Source organism: Urocampus carinirostris, chromosome 15, assembly GCF_059441175.1.
Source record: "Urocampus carinirostris isolate Australia breed hairy pipefish chromosome 15, RoL_Ucar_1.0, whole genome shotgun sequence".
Lineage (NCBI taxonomy): Eukaryota > Metazoa > Chordata > Actinopteri > Syngnathiformes > Syngnathidae > Urocampus > Urocampus carinirostris.
In genome coordinates, this window is record NC_142363.1 from 37,505,995 (window position 1) to 37,525,235 (window position 19,241).

The 19,241-nt window shown below is 42.2% G+C and overlaps 1 protein-coding gene across 1 annotated transcript; it reads left to right on the forward strand.

Moving 5' to 3' along the window:
* The first annotated feature begins 863 nt into the window (after positions 1-863).
* On the forward strand, positions 864-18,484 carry coq8ab (coenzyme Q8A, genome duplicate b). Its single transcript, XM_088353877.1, has 14 exons — positions 864-1,157; positions 3,671-3,820; positions 5,748-5,814; positions 7,301-7,378; positions 8,613-8,738; positions 9,608-9,693; positions 9,769-9,909; positions 9,985-10,066; positions 11,975-12,068; positions 13,348-13,489; positions 14,380-14,487; positions 14,561-14,626; positions 16,951-17,037; positions 17,734-18,484. The coding sequence occupies exons 1-14, from the start codon at positions 1,086-1,088 to the stop codon at positions 18,034-18,036; spliced, it is 1,602 nt and encodes a 533-aa protein (XP_088210003.1). The 5' UTR covers positions 864-1,085; the 3' UTR covers positions 18,037-18,484.
* The last annotated feature ends 757 nt before the right edge of the window (positions 18,485-19,241 follow it).

The window sequence follows — 19,241 nt, forward strand, 5'->3', positions numbered from 1 at the left end:
TGCTGATGGCTAAATGCTACTGCAAAAATACGACATATATACAGCAAAGATTCTACTATGGAAAGACCACAAAGATGCATAAATACCACAATAATAAAACTACAGTAATACAATTTATGACTAACAATACTACAAAAATACAACTACAGTAATACTAAAAAAATCTGACGACAAAAATACGACATATACAGCAAAGATTCTACTATGAAAATACCACAAAATGAATAAATATGACAAAAAAATACTACAATAATAAAACTACAGTCATAATTTATGACTAGCAATACTACAAAAATACAACTACAGTAATACTAGAAAAATCTGACTGCAGAAATACTACAAAAGTACTACAGATATACAACAAAGATTCTACTATGGAAAAACCACAAAGATGCATAAATACTACAATAATAAAACTACAGTATTACTATAATATCATGACTACCACTAAAATACAACTACAGTGATACTAGAAAAATCTGACTGCAGATATACAACAAAGATTCATAAATACTACAATAAAAAAACTTACGGTAATACTACAATATTATGACTACAGCAATTCTAGAGATATATGAGAAAAAATCTACAACACAAATTCTACAAAAATACGATGATGTGCTGCCGGGAATCAAACGGACTGAACCATTTCGAGGCAAGTATTTCCGACGGTGCCTCGTTCATGTTCTTGTTTTGTTGAACTTTTCTTTATTTTGAATTCAGCGTTTTTGATCCGAGTGACGCCTATCTTGTCGTTGATGAAGAAAAATACTTTTCAAATTGCGAGCATTTTTGAAGGCGCTTGAACTTGAAGAAACGGAAGTAGGCGGCTTTCCCGCTACTGAAAAGACGGTGAACGCATCACCAAGCTCCGCCTCTTCCGCCTGACACCTCATCGCTCACGCTGCCCGCCACCGGCGGTCCATTTCGTCGGAACCGGACGGAATTTGGACCCTAAACCCGGTACCGTCCGCCCGCCCGCCCGCCTATTCCCCCCCGCACCAAAACGACACTTCTAAAAGGGGGAAAAGTTCGCCACTGAGGACGGAACCAAGGCGAAGTTCGGCGAGGTCCACTTTGGCAACATGCCGAATCCGGCTTGGCTCCTACGGGTCTTGGGTCGGTACCAGGCGGGGTTCTGTTCCGGCTGGACGGCGGTAAGTAAGTTCTTCTGCTTCTCTGGAGAAAGAACGAGGTTCCCTCTTCGATTTTTTGCCTTTTTAGGGAGAATTTAGAACTTGGAGGGTGTTTGGTACTCAAACTACGGCTCGCGGGCCAGGCTTCCTCATCCGGTCCGTCGAACAAAAATGCTCAAAATGTCGTAAATCTAGTAATACAAAAAAAGAACTTGATTTGGGAGCCAATTTTCTCCCCATTTTCCTTTTGAGTGTCTGCAAAAATACTCTAAAATAACTACAAAACTCAATCATATATAGTGCTTGAAACTAGGGACCTAACATGATGATGGTTTCATTTTGATAAGAAAAAAATACTATTGAAATACTAAGAAAGTACTACCAATACAGTAATATTGAAAAGCAGAAGAAATACTTCAAAGATACTAGTATGGAAATATTTAAAAAAAAAAAAACTACAGTAACACTATAATTCAAAAATACTGCGACGTTCCTATTTCTACAGAAATGCTACAAAATGACTTGTAATACGACAGAAATGCTCAAAAAATACAACTGAAATAATCCTAAAAAAATAATGCAGTTATACTACATTAAAAATATGTACTGTGGAAGTACTCCAAAAATACTACTGTTGAAATGGTTGGTTGAATTCCCGAAACACACCTTTACCTGTGGTGTGTCTTGGGCAAGTACGGCCCACTGGCGCCCATCTCTGTCCAGGCCAACATATGTTTACACCCGGCTGAATTGGGGACCTTTCACGTGTTAGACCGATACCCTGTTTCCGTAGCGCAGAGACCGGGTGGAAACCTATGGGACGGGCGCCACCAGACTCTACCTGCTCAAGACACACCATAGGAAGTCCGTGCTGCTCATTTTGACCTGAGGACACCAGCATGGTTTATGCTAAAAGACAGGTGTCAAACAAGCGGCCCGCGGGCCAGATCAGGCCCGCTGAGGGATTGAATCCGGCCCGCAAGACAACACTCAGAGAAGCGCAAGAGAAAAATGAGCTGCTGGTTGAAATATGTCCACTTGATGGTGCCAAAGCCTAACAAGTCTAACAAAGACACTGTACTTGTATTCCTCTCTCTCTCTCTCTCTTTTTCTCTTTCTTTTTCTCTTTCTTTTTCTCTTTCTTTTTCTCTTTCTTTTTCTTTCTCTTTCTTTCTCTTTCTTTCTCTCTTTCTTTCTCTCTTTCTTTCTCTCTTTCTTTCTCTCTTTCTTTCTCTCTTTCTTTTTCTTTCTCTTTCTTTCTTTCTTTCTCTTTCTTTCTCTCTTTCTTTCTCTTTCTTTCTCTTTCTCTTTCTTTCTCTTTCTCTCTCTCACCCCTTTTCTCCCTCTCTTTCTCTCTTTCTTTTTCACCCCTTTTCTCCCTCTCTTTCTCTCTTCCTACCCTTCACGCTTTCTTTTCTCTTTGGATTTCTTTCTTCCTCTCTCTTTCTTTTCCCCCTCTCTCACGACTTTTTACCTTTTGTTTCTCACGTTCCCTCCCTGTCTCTCTTTTTCTTTCTTTGTCCCGCCCTCTCTCCTTTTCCCTCCCTCTTTCTCTTATTTCTTTCTCTCTCATCTACTAGTCCAGCCCCCGAGAGAACGTTTGTTCTATGGCGTGGCCCCCGACTTCAAATGAGTTTGACACCCCTGTGCTAAAATGACCTTTTGGGGGGTTCAATTCGTAAGGGAGTTATGAAATATCATTCCTTACAAGTCGGAGACATTTCATCCAAACGAAAATGAAATATTTGGTGTCGTTCATGAGTCGTCTTTTAAAAAAACAATCTGACATTTTTGGTTCCGAGTCATCAACAACCACACAAAAAGTATGATTTTGCAAAAACAAGGTCATTTTTATGCAAGTAAGAAATGGGCAAAAAAACTTTCGAATGCAAAGTTAATGGGAACTATGCCCGCTTACAACAACATTTAGTACAGGCTTGCACAGAATCTAAAAAAGGAACCCTCGTTTTCTTTCCTCGTTTTCACCCGGGAGCAAAGTGAAAGTGCTGATAATATTTTCTTTGGTATGTGTGATGTCGGGCTGCACCAACGCATCGATACAATTAATTGACATGATGAGTCAAAGCGTCGGCAACAAATTTTGCCTTTAATTGGAGAGTAACAAAAAACGTGTAACGAATGGATGCCGATGAGTCACGCTAACGGCTACATGCTCACGGCATAATGCTAAAAACTACGTGCTAACAAAGAGATGCTAATAAGTCATGCTTAAGACCAAAACTAACGAACGGATGCTGACGAGTTATGCTAACAGCTACATGCTAACGAGTAGATGCTAACAAGTCAACGGCTAACCGCTACTTGCTCACTGCTATATGCTAATGATGTATGCTAACGGCTCTAACTCTAACCTAACTACATGTTAACGACTCAAGTTAAGAAGTAGATGTCAACGAGTCGTGCTAACTGGTAGATGTTCATAAGTCTTGCTAATAGTAGATGCTAACAAGTTGCGGGAATTGTATTATTAAGGAAGCGACGATGTCACATTTTTCATCTCGACTTTTTTTTAGCAAGGAAATTGCGGGCGGGGCTTGTCCTCCTTGTCGGGTGAAGGCGTCGGGGGCGATTCTTCTTCCGGGGGGCTCGGCGACCGACGGATGGAGCGGGCCAGGGCCGCCAAGAGCCAGGAGACCCAAGACCGCCAACGCTACAAGCAAGTGGTAGGCGACTTTCCTTTCCGCGCTTGAAATCCTCGAAAAGACTCATTGAATTTGGGGGGGGGGGAGTGCTTGAAAATGCTTGAAATTGTTGCTATTGCCATGTTTCTTGGCAGTCTGGCTTTGTAAAACAGGTCAAAGATAAAGGTTAAAAAATAACGCAGACATGCTTTCTCTTAGTCATTAAGGTGTTGGTTGTCACGTGAAGCGCCGTGGCACCCATGAGGACAGCTCTATGTAGAAAACTTTGCTCTGAAATGCCTCCTCAGATTATTATTTTTATGTTTTTAATTCTCGATGATGATCAAAAAATATGCACCTCGTGATTTAGTAATAAGTCATGCCTGCCAAACACATGAAATTTCTTCCTCATGCCATGAGGCTCTTTAACTCCAACTGGGGGAGTAAAAGCCCACTTTTGCATATTAGCCTATTTTATGACAGTGTGTATTTGATGTAGCACTATTGAAATACTCTATAGCAACACGTTATATCGGGTATTTCTGTATTCTATTCCTTTCGTTTTATTATTATTTTATTAATCTATCTATCTATCTTTATCCCTATCTCTCTATATCTATATCTATTTATATTTTTCTATCCCTATCTATATATCCTTATCTATTTCTATCTATATATCCTTATCTATCTATATCTCTATCTATATCTCTCTTTATCTATATCTCTCTTTATCTATATCTCTCTTTATCTATATCTCTCTATTTTTCTATCTCTCTATTTTTCTATCTCTCTATCTTTATCTATCTCTCTATTTCTATCCATCTCTCTCTCTCTCTATCTCTATTCATCTCTCTCTATCTCTATCTCTCTATCTACCTTTCTATCTCTCTAGCTCTATCCATCTCTCTATCCCTCTCTCTCTATTCATCTCTCTATATATCTCTATTTTTCTATCTCTCTATCTATCTCTATTTTTCTATCGCTCTATATCTATTTATCCCTCTCTCTCTATCTCTATTTTTCTATCGCTCTATATCTATTTATCTCTCTCTCTCTCTCTCTCTCTCTCTCTCTCTCTCTCTCTATTTTTCTATCACTCTATGTCTATCTATTTATCTCTCTCTCAATATAAATTGAAAAAAAATCACAAAACCATTTTGCTTTTTACCTTCTGAACACGATCCCTGAAAATACAAAACAATCAATTATGAATTCCAAACATTCTTCAGTATGATAAAATGCAAACAAAATCACGATTTACTATTCTATTTTAACCCATTTAGACGCGCTTTCTCTGAAAAATCAATTCAAATAAGTCAACCAAAAAGTCAAAGATCCGCAGTCTCTAAGATCGAATCTATTCTGCTTTGTAGCAATCGACAGCATTAAATTGAGTCCAAATTTGGCCCGTTTTCTGCTTTTTATACATGCCGTACTTTCATTTTTTTGTCTTGGATATGAACTTGAAATTTGACCTAGCACCTACGGAGCCCTTTTCCTCTTTCTATACAAGTGTGATGTATTGAAGCCGCGCGTGCATTTAAGAAGCAGAACGGCAGAATTCATGTCAGTTTATAGCGGCCCAAAAGATCGTCCAGGATACATAGGAACAGTGCTAAATAGCACCGAGTATGTGCTAGCAGCAAGATGGCCACCTTATTTCAGTCATCACAGTTCTGAGGTCACGAGAACCAAAGCTCCTGTGTGGAGTTTGCACGGTCTCCCCGCGCTTGCGTGGGTTTTGTCCCGACACTGCGGATTCCTCCCACATTCCAAAAACATTCATGTCGGGTGAATCGGACGGTCCAAATTGTCCCTAGCGGGTGAGTTGTCTGTCCCTGTCCGCAGATGGCCGGGATGGGCTCCGGCAGCCCCGCGACCCTACTGAGGATAAGCCGTGCAGATCGTGGATGGGTTGGCTATATCATGTATTTGTAATGTATGTCTATGTCATTTTTTTTTGTTCCAGCTGTGCAAGACGGCCCGCGAAAGGAAAGTCCCGGTGTCCCGCCTCAGTCGACTCGTGACTTTCGGCAGTACGTATTTTCTTTTTCTCTTTTTTTCCGATTCCCGTCTCTTTTTCCTCTCTTTTTTTTGTCGGAAGACGACGACGATCGTGAAAATTTTGATTTCGACCGCGCCCGCTTCGATTTTCCGATAGTCTCGAAACCGGTTTGCCGGTCGCTCCGATGTTAAAGGTACGGCGCTTCGTATCGGACCGCCCTACGCGGTCGGGCGACTGGGAAACGAGTGCTCCGAAAGCTCCGGGAAGAATACGAACTACTGAGGCTCCTAGTGAGCGGAACACAGTTATTTCCCCTCGTTTTTTCTGAGGTTTAAAAGAGAGTAGTATGAAGATAAAGGAAAAAAGTATAACAATAGAGAGGGGAAAGGAAAGAAAAAAGGGGGGGAACAAAAATTTGAAAAGTAAAAGAGAAAAAAAAGTCATTGGGGGAAATGGAAAAGAAAAAAACATAAAAGGGAAAGAACAAATAGAACAGAATCTACCTTTATTGTCATTGTTACAAAACGGGTTAACATATTGTGACATTGGGCATGACACTCCAGTTTCACACATTCACAGTCAGGTAAAAAAAAAAAAACAAGAAGATAAAGGAACAGAGAAGATAAGGTTATAAAACAAGAAGGATAGAGTTAGAATTGACACCAAATTTACCCAAGAAATGTCGGCCTATAGGATGTTCCATACAGTTTGGTGCAAAAATAGTCATCCTAGTGCAAAAAAAGATAGTCCACATTGTGCAAAACAAAAACAAAATCAAATGAGCAAACGCGTGTTTCATTTCACGACAGTCCCAAAAAAAAGCAAGACGGCGGTCAACCGTGTCAGCTCACCATTGAAATGAATATTGATTTGTTTGTTTTTTCGGATGGAGTTTTTTTATTTTTGACCAGCAGGTGCTGCTAAATGTTACAGTCTGTCCCTTTAATGGTGCATTTTTGTTTTTTTTTTAGTTTCTGTGCTAGGCGAAGGGAAAAAAAAAAAAATCTTGCTCTTTTTTCCACGAGAGTGCTCTCTTTGCACAAGGTGCTGTCTTCGAATTTGTCCTAATCATTTATTTTTTGTGCGCTTTTTTCAATTTTTTTTTTTTTGGACAAGGTACCTTCATTGTCCTCTTATATCTATTTTTGAAATTGGAGTGTCTTTTCTGGTTTTTTTTTTTTTACAATTGTATTTTGACCTTTCATGTACACTTCTATTTTGAAGTATTTCATTTTTATTCCTATTTTATTTTCAATTTGTCGTGGTTTCTTTCATTTTTTGATTTAAAAAAAAAAAAAAAACCCGACAACCCTATTTGGTGCTAAGCACTGTGTTTTCACTTCTCTTTTTGTTTCAATATTTTTGTGCGCTTCTTTCTTTTCTCATTTTTTGCCGCAAAGTCTTTCCTCGACGTGCTTTTTCTCGACTCGGCTTTCGGAACGGATTTTAGCCGAGGGAGGGCATTGTGTCCGTTTTTGCAAAAATCCATTTTTTGAGCGGGATCTTCTTCTTTGCAGGCCTGGCGTTCGGACTGGGCATGGGCGCCATCGCTCAGGCGGCCAAGAAGACCTTCAAACCTCGGGAAACGCCGCGAGGTCCGCCGACCGCTTCCCAAAAATGCTTTTAGGTCACCTCGTAATGGACAAAAACTCTCGCAAACGACTTCCATCCCCCTCACAATTTCTTCAGACCAATACGACGTCCTCCAAAACTTCCAAACACGCGAGCTAACGTTTACCGGATTCTCCAGACGAAGTCTCTCCAGAGTATAAGTCGCAGCGTCCAAAAAATGCATCACGAAGAAGGGAAAAACATGCATACGTTGCATTTTGGGCTCGGGAGTCTGTTTGATCAAATCCCAACACCCAAAAAAGGCAATTTCGACTCCAAGTATAGAATATACCAGGGGTGTCCACATTTTTGAGATTCCATGGAATGAAAATGTGGCGTTCTTTGAACAGGCTTTCGCAAATTCACCCTCCGCGAAAGGGGTTCGGTAGCGGGCCATCGGACCTCCTCGCTCGCCTTTGTAGCGTTTTTATTTGACTTGCGGGGGTCTCGTGAAATCCTGTTGCCGTGTCCTGAAAACAGCTTCACCTTTTCACAGCATTTGTTTCCAGTTCGTTTCTCGGAGTCGGCACGTTTTGTCCGGCAGCTCTTCTCGATATTCACTTTTTTTAAAACGGTCACCGTCTTTTGGCAAATCGGGCAGTTGTTCGTATTTGGGTGAAAAAATACTCCAAATTCCATTTGTCCTGGCACGGGCCTCACAGTCAACTTTCCTTTTTTTATATATAGTCGCCGTGTCGGAAATGGGGTGGGCTAAAATTCTGGTGGAGTTTATTTTACACCGCGGTCAACGTTACTGGCAAGCCGCATATCAATAATTTCATGACAGAGGCTGGGGCTGGTCAAAATTGGATCACGGGCCATCACTGGCCCCCTCCAAATCACTAGATCCGATAAAATATTCATCCTGTGACATTTTTGCCAGTAAACGACTCCCCTCACTCAGGAGGTAGGCTAAGAACTGCTTCCTCTTTCTGCTCGGAATAAGGTCCGCCTGGAATAGTCGACACTGGCCTAGAGCGCCCTCTTGCGGTTTAGCGGGACAATAACATGTCAAGTGATACATCGGTAATGGAAATACCGTGTTAACAATTTCACATAGAAGTTTAACCACAGTATAAGTCGCACTCTGGCCAAATAACAGAAAAAAACGGTGACTTGTGGTCTGGAAAATACGGTATTTACTTCTGGACCCTAGTGCTTCTTTGCAAATGTGTCATATTGTTTTTTTTTTTTTGTCCGGGCCCCCCCTCCCCCCAGATCAAAAGAAAGCCGTTCTGGACTCTCACGCCTTCCTGTCGGCAGCCAACGTGGAGAGAATCGTGCGGACGCTTTGCAAAGTTCGAGGGGCCGCCCTCAAATTGGGACAGATGCTCAGCATTCAAGGTGAGGGGGGGGCGGGGACTCGCCGGACACGCCCACTTTGGCACCGACCTAAAGGTGCGGTGCGTCCTTTCGGGTGTCTGTATCATTTTTTTTCTGCTGTTTTTACTCGTGAGGAGTGACTTTAGGTCGGTCATTGCAGTTTTTGGTCGTGTAGCGCGAAAACGGTGAAAGTCAGAAACGGCTGGTTTCGAATCCAGTCCGATTGGCAAGCTGCAGCAAATTTTGGTGTTCAATCGTTTCTTTCAGCAAATAATCAACGGAATGAGTGAAGTTTATTCTTTGAAACTTCTCTCGCCTTTGAGGAGTACCGCATAGGTTTTTGAGATCAAGGATGAAAACTCTCTTTAGGTGTCAAACAGGCGGCCCGCGGGCCGGATCAGGCCCGGTAAGGGGTTGAATCTGGCCCGCCAGACAACACTCAGAGAAGCGCAAGAGAAAAACAAGCTGCAGGTTGAAATAGGTCCACTTGATGTTGCCAAAGCCAGGTGCCTCCAACAAAGACACTGTACTTCTTTCTTTCTTTCTCTCTCTGTCTCTCTCTCTCTCTCTCTCCACCCTTTGCTTTCTTTTCTTTTTCTGTTTTACTATTTCTCTTTGGATTTCTTTCTTCCTCCCTTTCTTTTCCCCCTCTCTCACAACTTTTTATCTCTTGTTTCTCACGCCCTCTCTCTTCTTTTCCCTCCCTCTTTCTCTTATTTCTTGATCTCTTTTTCTTTCTCTTGAATCTACCGGTCCGGCCCCCGACAGAATGTTTGTTCTATGGTGTGGCCCCCCCAAGTTAAAACGAGTTAGACAGCCCTGCTTTAGAGGTTATGTGAAGGACTGGCCGCATACCAATTCTAACGGGCCTCCTTCCCCTACCTTTTCAGACGAGGCCTTCATGAACCCCCAGCTGGCCAAGATCTTCGAGCGCGTCCGCCAGAGCGCCGACTTCATGCCCACCAAACAGATGCTGGTAAACTTCCCGTCCGCAGGAACGGCGTTTCCCGCCGTGCGCTCGGGACTTTAGAGCGCCCCCTCGTGTTCCCAGAAAGTGATGGCGGGCGACCTGGGTCCGAACTGGCGCGAGAATCTGGACTACTTTGAGGAGAAACCCTTCGCCGCCGCCTCCATCGGACAAGTCCACCTGGCCCGACTGAAGGACGGGAGGGAGGTGGCCGTCAAGGTTCAGGTAGGGGTAAAGAGGGAGCGGGACGGAAGTTTGGGGCATCCGCTCTATTTTCCGTTGCGGCCTTTTCCCGTTTAGTATCCCGGCGTCTCGGAGAGCATCGTCAGCGACGTCAACAACATCATGACGGCTTTGAGTTTGAGCAAGGCGCTGCCGGAAGGTAAGACGCTTTCTTTTGGGGTCCTTTCCTGATGGAGGATTCTGCTTTGTTTAACGGGCAATGTTTTCTCTTTTGTCAGCTTTGTGCGCCTTTTTCTTTCTTGTTATCTTCCTGTCAATCATTCTTTGTTTTTAATCCATTTTTGCTCTTATTTTTATCCATCACACTTTCATACGTGTTTAGTTACAGAAATGGGGAGCGATTATTTTTAATGTTATTATTATTTGAAAAGACGACAATAACATATGTGTTTCAATCTACTTTATTGTTATTTTATATTTACGTGTGATTATTAGAACGTTTAATGATTCCAAATTGTCTGCCGTTCTTTAACATAGTCCTATGTAGCACTCTTATTGGTCCGCTGCTCCGGAAGGAACGAGATGGCGCGGAGTTCCGGATTACGATCGCCGAGTCTCCGTCAAAGCACCGGAGTGCGGAACGGCGAAAAAGACGACGATAAAGACTACGGATCATTCGGCTACGTTTTCATCCGCAAAACTTTGTTCCCGTAAAAATTTCGGCGACCCGAAAACAATTTTTTAGAAATCTGTAGATGTTGCTCTCGGATCGGTAGACGGGAGAATCGTAGCCAAAGCGGTCGTCTCCCGACCAAATCGGGAGACTTAACGAGTGTGCCCTTTGGTTACTTCCCGGTCGTTTCCTGGCCGATTCTGCTTTCTTTTATGGGCGATGATTTCTCTTTTATTCTGGAGGGGAAGGGGAGGGGGTGTCTTTTTCTTTGTCTCGCGAATCATTTGTTTCTCCCGTTTTTGGTCGATTGGCGTTTGTTTTTTGGGGTCCATTTTTTTACCACTTGTGAGGTCCTTCTTCAAGGTTTCTCTTTTTTCCTCACGCTGAGGTTTTTGAGTTGTTCCTTGCCCGCATGCTGGTTTAAGATCAGGTCATTGTAATCCTGTGCAGTCCCTTGAGACATTTTTGTGATTAAAGGCGTCAGAAATAAAGGGGACTTGACTTGACTTGGGTCTTTCTTTTTGGATTTCAGTTGTTTTGGTTATTTTCCTGTAAATCATTGTTTGTTTTTAGTCCATTTTTGGGTAACATTTTGTTCATTTCCTGGTCAGTTTTGTGCATTTTTTCTTGTGGTATTTTGGTTGTTTCCCTGTCCATTTGAATTTGTTTTGGTCGCTTTTTGTCGTATTTTGGTTGTTTCCTGGTCAGCTTTTATTATCAGAACAATTTATTTTGGTATGTTTTCTGGACATTTTTTTCAAGGTTTTTATTTTTTTTATTTTTGGTGGTTGGTTTTCGGGTTGATATTTTGGTCGTTTCCTGTTTGTTTTTTGTCAGTTTTGTGCGTTTATTTCATGTTGTATTTTGGTTTGTGTTCCCGTTCGATCTTTGGGTGTTTTTGGTCACTCTTGGCTCTTGTTTTGGTGGGTTGTTGGTTCAAATTTGTTTGTTTTGGGAATAATGTGTTTCAATTTGTCCATTTTCAAACGTTTCTTCTTGTATTTTGGTCGTTTACTGTTCAAGTCATTTCTATTTGTTTGGCCCTTCATCACGCAAAGAGCTGCACAGACTATGATTAGACCATATGAGGGCAAGGACATTTTTTCCTAAGATCAAATTCAATTTGGACTTACACCAAACAAAAAATGTGCAGCCATTTTTTTTTTTACCCACAAAAAAGTCCAAGAAATGTAAAGCCACCACATTTGTTTTTGGGGTTAAATCTTTGAATACGTGAAAGATTGCCAATAGGAAAACGATCTGCTTCATCTGTTTAAGAATCTGCCCCTTTGTGTACAGTTCAACTCGTCGTTCTTGTGCTATTTCTTTGATTTCATTGACTTTTCCCCCAGTTTTTCTGCAGCACTTTCTGTTGGTTTCTTTTGCTCTCACGCGCTCCAAAAGATGTCCTTTTTCTTCCTTTTTTGCGTCCAGGCCTATTCCCGGAGCACATGATGGAGGTGATGAGTCGAGAATTGGCGCTGGAATGCGATTACGTCAAAGAGGCCGAAAGTTGCGCCAGATTTCAGTGAGTGTCGTGTGTCTTTGTGCTCTCGGATGCCAATGGCGTCTCTTCGCTTCTTAAATAGTACATTGGCGCCCTCTGCTGGCCTGCAAGGAACCGAAAGGGAGACGAGTACACAAACGACATCTAACTAACTTTGTTAGTTTTAATACTATATACCAGGGGTCGGGAACCTATGGCTCGCGAGCCATATATGGCTCTTTCTACGAGTATCTGTGGCTCAGAGACAGATTTGATTGCATGCAAAATTTCTCCATCTTGTCCAAAAGTTGTTTCGTCTATCCTATTAAGATACACGTAAAGCTAAACCGAAACTTACTGACAAACGATTACTTCGCAGTGTATATATATGGCACGTTTTTCACTACAATTTACAGTCAAGGTGTCACACAAAAAAATGGGGGGAAAAAAAACTCGTTTTAGCTGTACAACGCTAAAGAATCCTTTATATAAAAGTTCACTCTATAATCTGTGTTCAGTGTTCAGATACCTTATGATGAATCCACAGAACTGTAAATACGCCAAAACACCGGAAGAGAACTTAGTCATTTGATTGGGTGAGTGGGAGGGATGGGTGGAGCTATGCAAAAAGTGCAAGCACTCCCTCCCATCTCTCGCCAAAGGTAAGCACATAAGGCGTGACGTTTTTACAAAATAAATGCTTGCATCTGGTTTTGAAACCAATATTTATGATAAAAAAGGGTCAAAAGGAGTTGAACCGATCTTGAGTCATTGCAAGAAAGAGACAAGTTTAAAGTGGTCTGTTTGTTGAATTTGGGACAGGGGCTCTGGCATTATTCTCTTTTCATCATTTTTATCAAATCATCAAAAATAAATGTGCTGAAGACTAAGCTTTTGTCTGGGGCGCGGGTTTAGCAATTTAGTACATTTGTCTCATAATATATGGTGTGGCTCTTTCCTAAAATAAAATTAATATTTTTTGCTTTTATGGCTCTTTGAGTCAAAAAGGTTCCCGACCCCTGGGGTAGAGGGTATGTCAGAGCAGACAATTATTATTATTATTATTATTGCGATTTGAATCGGGCGGCAGTCGCTCGGGAGCGCTCGTCTCGGGACCGACGGGTCACGGGTTCGATGCCCGGCTCCGGCCGTCTTTGTGCGCGAATGTATAAAACGTGTGGGCCTTTTTTAAGCGCTGGTTTAGTTTAACAGGTAAAACGCTAGTATTGGCGAGTTTGCTCAAACGATGCGTTGGAGGGACTCCCCGAACGTCGGGCGTTTCGGATTCTAATCGGCCGGGTTCTTTTTTTTTTTGCGTCAGGGAGCTCCTTAAGGACGACCCCTTTTTCTACGTCCCGGACGTGATCCGCCCGCTGAGCGGGCCCCGCGTCTTGACCACCACCCTGGTCGGCGGCTTCCCCCTGGACCGCGCCGCTCACCTTCCCCAGGAACTTCGAGACCAGGTACGCCCTTTTATACGCCAAAATGCGCCTGGCCGTGTCCGTTACGACCAAAACGCAATGTCCGGCGAAGAACTAAAAGACCTTCCGAGGCGCTCCGTCTTAGAAGTCGACCGTGCAAATCATGTGTCCGGTGTCTCGCGTTCTTTTGTTCTTTATTCCTTTATCTTTTTCTCCCTTTTTTTCTCTATCGCTCTTTCTTTATCTTTAATGCTCTTTGTTTCTCTTTCTTTCTTGCTTTTTTCCCCTTTCTCTGACCATCTTTATCTCTTGTCATTTTTCCTCACTCTCCATTTCATTTTATGACTCTTACTTTCTTTCTCTTATGCACACTCTCTGTATTTGTCTCTCACTCTAGTTTCTCTTCTTTATCTCTCTCGTCTCTCCTTTCTGTGCTCTCTTTTGTCTCTTTACTACCTGTCTTTCTCTTTTCTTTTCTGTTGCTCCCACGCACCCTTTTTTGTCTGCCTCTTTCCTCTTGCGGTCTCTTTTTTTCTCTATCCTTATCACTCTTGTCTCTCGTTCCTCTTTCTCTCTTGCGCTTTCCCCTTTCTTCATCTTTCTCTCCCCTTTTCTCTTTTTCTCTTGTCTCTATTTCATTTCTTTTTTTTTCTCTTTCCTCTTGCTTCCTCACGCTCTTTTCTTTATTTTCTTTTTGTCTCAGTCTCACTTTCTCTCTTTCCGTCTCTCTCGCTTTCTCGCTCTCTTTCTCCCCATCTCTCGCTTTCTCTCTCTCTTTCTCTCTCTCTCTCTCTAAGTAATGACCCCGGGACAACGGTTATCGACCGATCATCCGAGTACCCGCTCGGTATCGACCTTGGCAGGGATGCGCTCCCTCTCCCCTCCCCTCCCCTGGAGGTGACGAGCGCTCTCTCTCTTTTTGCGCCCCGCAGATCTGCGAGCAAATTCTCCAGCTTTGCCTGAGGGAACTTTTCCACTTCCGCTTCATGCAAACGGACCCCAACTGGTCCAACTTCTTCTACGACCCCCACCGCCACAAAGTAGGTCCGCGTAGGAGAAAAGGCGTCGGAGGGCTTTTCTTTTTCCCTCTCGTTGACGACGATTCGTCTGCAGGTGGCGCTGTTGGATTTCGGGGCCACCCGGGAATTCCACAAAAGTTTCACGGACGCCTACATCCAGGTAAGAAATTCCGTCTTGAACCCCGCGTCATTGTCATTTTCTAGTAAAGATTGTTTTACTTCTTGACCGAGTCTATTAACTCTATTGGATGCCGATAACAACATATTAGTAACTCGATGAAGTTGATATTTTAGAAGTTCACATCAATAAATTCGACTTCATGAAGCCCCAAAAAGTATTGAGAACTATTTTCAAGCAGAGAAGAAAGTACAATGACAATCAATTCATCTCCTAAACAAACTATTTAGTTTCTCATTGATTTATTGAACAGGAAATCCTAGAAACTCAATTCTGATGAATGGCTTTTAGAAAGCCATTTGAGGCGTTTCTTTTAGCCAGCTAGACATTTTCCTCGCTATTAGCAAGCTAGCTCACATTTTACCTTTGATTTGGTAGTTGTCTAGCTCATTTTCAGGCTCCTTTCTAGCTAGCTATCAAGCTTGGATGTTAGCTTTCTATCTGGCGATTTAATGATACTCTTTTAGCCAGTTATCTAGCTTCCTTTTAAAGTTTGACCTGTTTATCGTTATAGCTCACTGTCAAGCTACTTTTTTTTAGCTATATAGTAGGGTGGTCCTTAATGGGGGTCGAAATTTTTTTTTTTGAAATATTGGGCTCTGACCCCCCGCATATGTTCTTATATCGATAAAAACACACTGTGTGCAATTTTGAACAATTTGGATAATATTTAGAGGTAGCTCAACGACTTTGAAATTTCCCAAAATGGTAAAATTTGGGCAATTTTCGAGAAAAAAACGGAAATCTTAACCCTATGTGTACGGCGTTTTAGAACATCCAATTTCAGTCCATTGCTTATAATTGTAACACAAGAAAAGTTACAAGTAACTTTGTACACTAGGTCTGATATAATGTGCGAAAAATCCTTATTTTTCATACCAAAATTTCAGAGGCCTTGAGCGACCTCTAAATATCCTTTGATTTTGATGAAACTTTGCCTAATTACGTTTTGTATATATTGGAACATATTCAAGGGGTCAGAGCATGAAATTTTAAAAGTCGAAAAATAAGGACCACCCTACTATATAGCAAGTTATTTAGCTTGCTTCTAACATTTTTTGCATTCTATCTAGCTTTACCTTCTTTTGCTAGTTATCTAGCTCAATTTCGACCTCCTTTCAAGCTAGCTCTCGAGCTTTGATGTTAGCTTTCTATCTGGCTATTTGGATGGCTTCTTACTTTTTTTTTTTTTTTTTTTAAACCAATTTACCTTTTGTAGTTTCAATTCTGTGTCCGCAATATCTGCTAGTTCCTTGTTTAAGTTCTTTAGAGATGCACTATCTATCTGACTGTCAATCTACCTTTTTGGCTAATTAGCACGCCACCGAGCTAACATTTTACCTTTGATTTGGTATTTGTTTAGCTCATTTTTAGCCTCCTTTCTAGCTAGCTAACAAGCTGTTTTTTTTAGCTTATCTGCCTATTTAATTATATTCGTTTAGCCAGTTATCTAGCTTCCTTTTAGATTTTTACCTGTTTACCTTTCTAGCTAACTATCAAGCTACTAGGTTATTGAGCTAGTTTCTAACAATTTTGCATGCTATCTAGCTACCATTTTACCTTTTTTTTTGCCAGTTATCAAGCTAAATTTCGACCTCCTTTCAAGCTAGCTAGCTATTGAGCGTTGATGTTAGCTTTCTAGCTGGCTATTTAGATGGCTTCTTATTTTTTTTTTTACCTATTTATCTTTTGTAGTTAACTGTCAATCTACCTTTTTGGCTAATTAGCACGACATCTAGCTAACATTTTACCTTTGATGTGGTATTTATTTAGCTCATTTTCAACCTCCTTTCAAGCTAGCTATCGAGCTTTGATGTCAGCTTTCTATCTGGCTATTTAGATAGCTTTTTACCCTTGTAGCCAGCGCTTCTTTTTTTTTGCCCTATTTACCTTTTGTAGCTCACTGTCAAGCTACCTTTTTGGCCAATTAGCTCGTTATCAAAGGTTTTTGAAAATACGCCCGGAAGCTGCGAGGAAGTACCCAATATCCGCATATGGCTCCTGAGCAGGTTTAGCGGGTGGAGAGGTCCATCAATGAAAAGCACCGGTCTCTATTCAGCCAATCCAAATGCAGAATACCTGCAAAGCGGTGAACCAGTGATAACTGACACACGAAGTGGCAAGGTGTCTCCGTACCGTATAAACGCAGACCTACAATTACCGTAGGCCTTTTCAAGCGTCTGAAACGCCATCGTACGGGTACACGGGCAAACGGCATGTTGTATTCGGGGTCTCGTAAAGGGTCCCTTCATAAAAACGGTCCCGCGTTCACGTCAGTGTGTTACGTGACTCACTTCTTTTGGCAGCTGATCGAAGCGGCGGCCCGCCAAGACGGCCAGGAAGTCCTGCGGCGCTCCATCGACATGAAGTTCCTCACCGGCTTTGAAACCAAGGTAGGCCCGAACCCGACGTGGGGTTCCTACAGCGATGGCGTGGACTCATTGGAGGGACTTTCAAAGACAATTTTCCGTTTCAAACCCTAGCCTCGACTTCATCTCAGAACCCTAAAACCGGTTTAATACCCTAACACTAGCTCTAAACTCTAGCCCTAACCCTAGCTGTATTTTGTAACCCTACAATTGGTGAAGACACTCAAACCCTAGATCCTAAACCTGATTCTAGCTTTAACCGTAGCCAAAGCTCTGTTTCAAACCTCAACCCTAGCTCTGAACCTGTTTTGGCACCCTAATATGGAGCTCAAATCCCAATTCATAACCCTACATCCAACTCTCTTTGTAACCCTAGCCCCTACTCTATTTACGAAGTGTTAATTCCGTTTTATACCCTCATAAGAAGCCTAAACCTTAAATTTCAGACCCCAACTTTTTTTTAAACATTAGAATAAATGAAAAAGCCTTATTTGAAGCCCAAACCCCACCCCGACACTAAACCTAAGAAACATGGCAACAATTTGAAGCACTTCACCTCAAATTCCAGCACTTTTCAAACCTCGAAAACAAGTCCAGTTTTTATGTTTGGCACTTCATTGCAAAAAGTCTAGAATCAGACCTCCCCTGATCTAAAACCCACAGGAAGGCGAGGGAAAAACCAAGGAACCGTTTCAGATTTTTCGTTTGTCGGTCCGTCAGGCGATGGAGCGGGCGCACGTGGACGCGGTGATGATCCTGGGCGAGGCCTTTTCCTCCGACGAACCGTTCGACTTCGGGGCGCAGAGCACGACCGAGCGCATTCATCGGCTGATCCCCGTCATGGCGCGCCATCGCCTGACTCCGCCTCCCGAGGAGACCTACTCGCTGCACCGCAAAATGGGCGGTTCCTTCCTGGTCTGCTCCAAACTCAAGGCCCGGGTGGCCTGCGCCCCCATGTTTCGGGAGGCTTACGAGCGCTACTGGCGGGACGGCGCCGCGCCACCTGCTGGTCAGCGCCCTTGATGACGCCCTTGATGTTTTTTGTTTGGACCTGCAATAAAAAGCGGAGCCGCGGTGAAAGCATTTGAATATCGGCATACGCTTGGAACTTGATTGCCTCTGCAGTCAAAGACTCTTTGGGGTACTGGCTCTCAAAGGAGTCGGGGACCTTAAAGATAGGGTCCGGGTGAGCTTTTACGCGGTAAAAATGTTCCCCTTGTTCTTAAATGGACCGTGTTCTCTAGTTGTCCACTAGATGTCGCTGTCATGTGTCGTGCAACTACAGGGACTGAAAGTGAGTAAAAAGCAGCTTTTTCTTCACATTTTTTGCCAGCTTTTCTCAAAGAAACTTCTAAGGTAAAATCCTTTTCCTCTTTTTGAAAAAAAATAAAGGAATATAAACAGGGAAAAGGAAACGAGAGGCAAAAAATGATAATGGGCTAAAAAGAAAAGCTGGGGAATACAAAGGAAAATGGAGAAAGAAAGAAAAAAAGTAATTAAAATGTAAAATGACAAAAAATTTCCCCCTGACCTTTTTTTTCTTTTTACTTTTTGTGTTCTTTTTTTCTTAATTTGTCCTTTTTTTCTTTTCTATTTTTCTTCAAAAGTATCAAGGTGTGTTTTGCTCACTTTGAGTCACCGAATTTTGTTTTCTGTTTTTGGTGCCATGACAGAATACAGTGACATCTAGTGGGAATAGAATTCACTTTCAAATGAAGGTGGGGCCTCAAATGATCCTCCTAGGGGCTGCAATGGGCCCCTGGGAAGGGAGTTTAAAACCCTTGGACTAAATATGGGGAAATTTGGATACACACCCAAAAAACGGATTTTGTATCCGCTTATTTGTTCTCTCCATAAATCTGCTTGGAAATTGACCATATTTTCCAGATGAGAAGTACACGATGAATTGATTTGATAAAATCCAACATCAAAAACATAGGCGTTCTCTTGAAAAGCGATTTAAAATAAAATAGAGAATACGGTAAACTCACCTTATACCTGCGACATAAGGTATTAAGAGTTATTTCGTTGAATCTAGCATATGGAACATGACCCTATCCGATCATCTTTGTCGTTGGTGTCGCTTTTACTGGTAGACAACTCCCCCAACTCTGGAGTAAGCCACGCGCCTCTTCCTCTTTACCTCGCTTACATCAGATTTTTGGGCTGAATATTTCACTATTTGCAGCTTGTCGTCTATAGAAAATGATTGACTTTACGCTGCCATT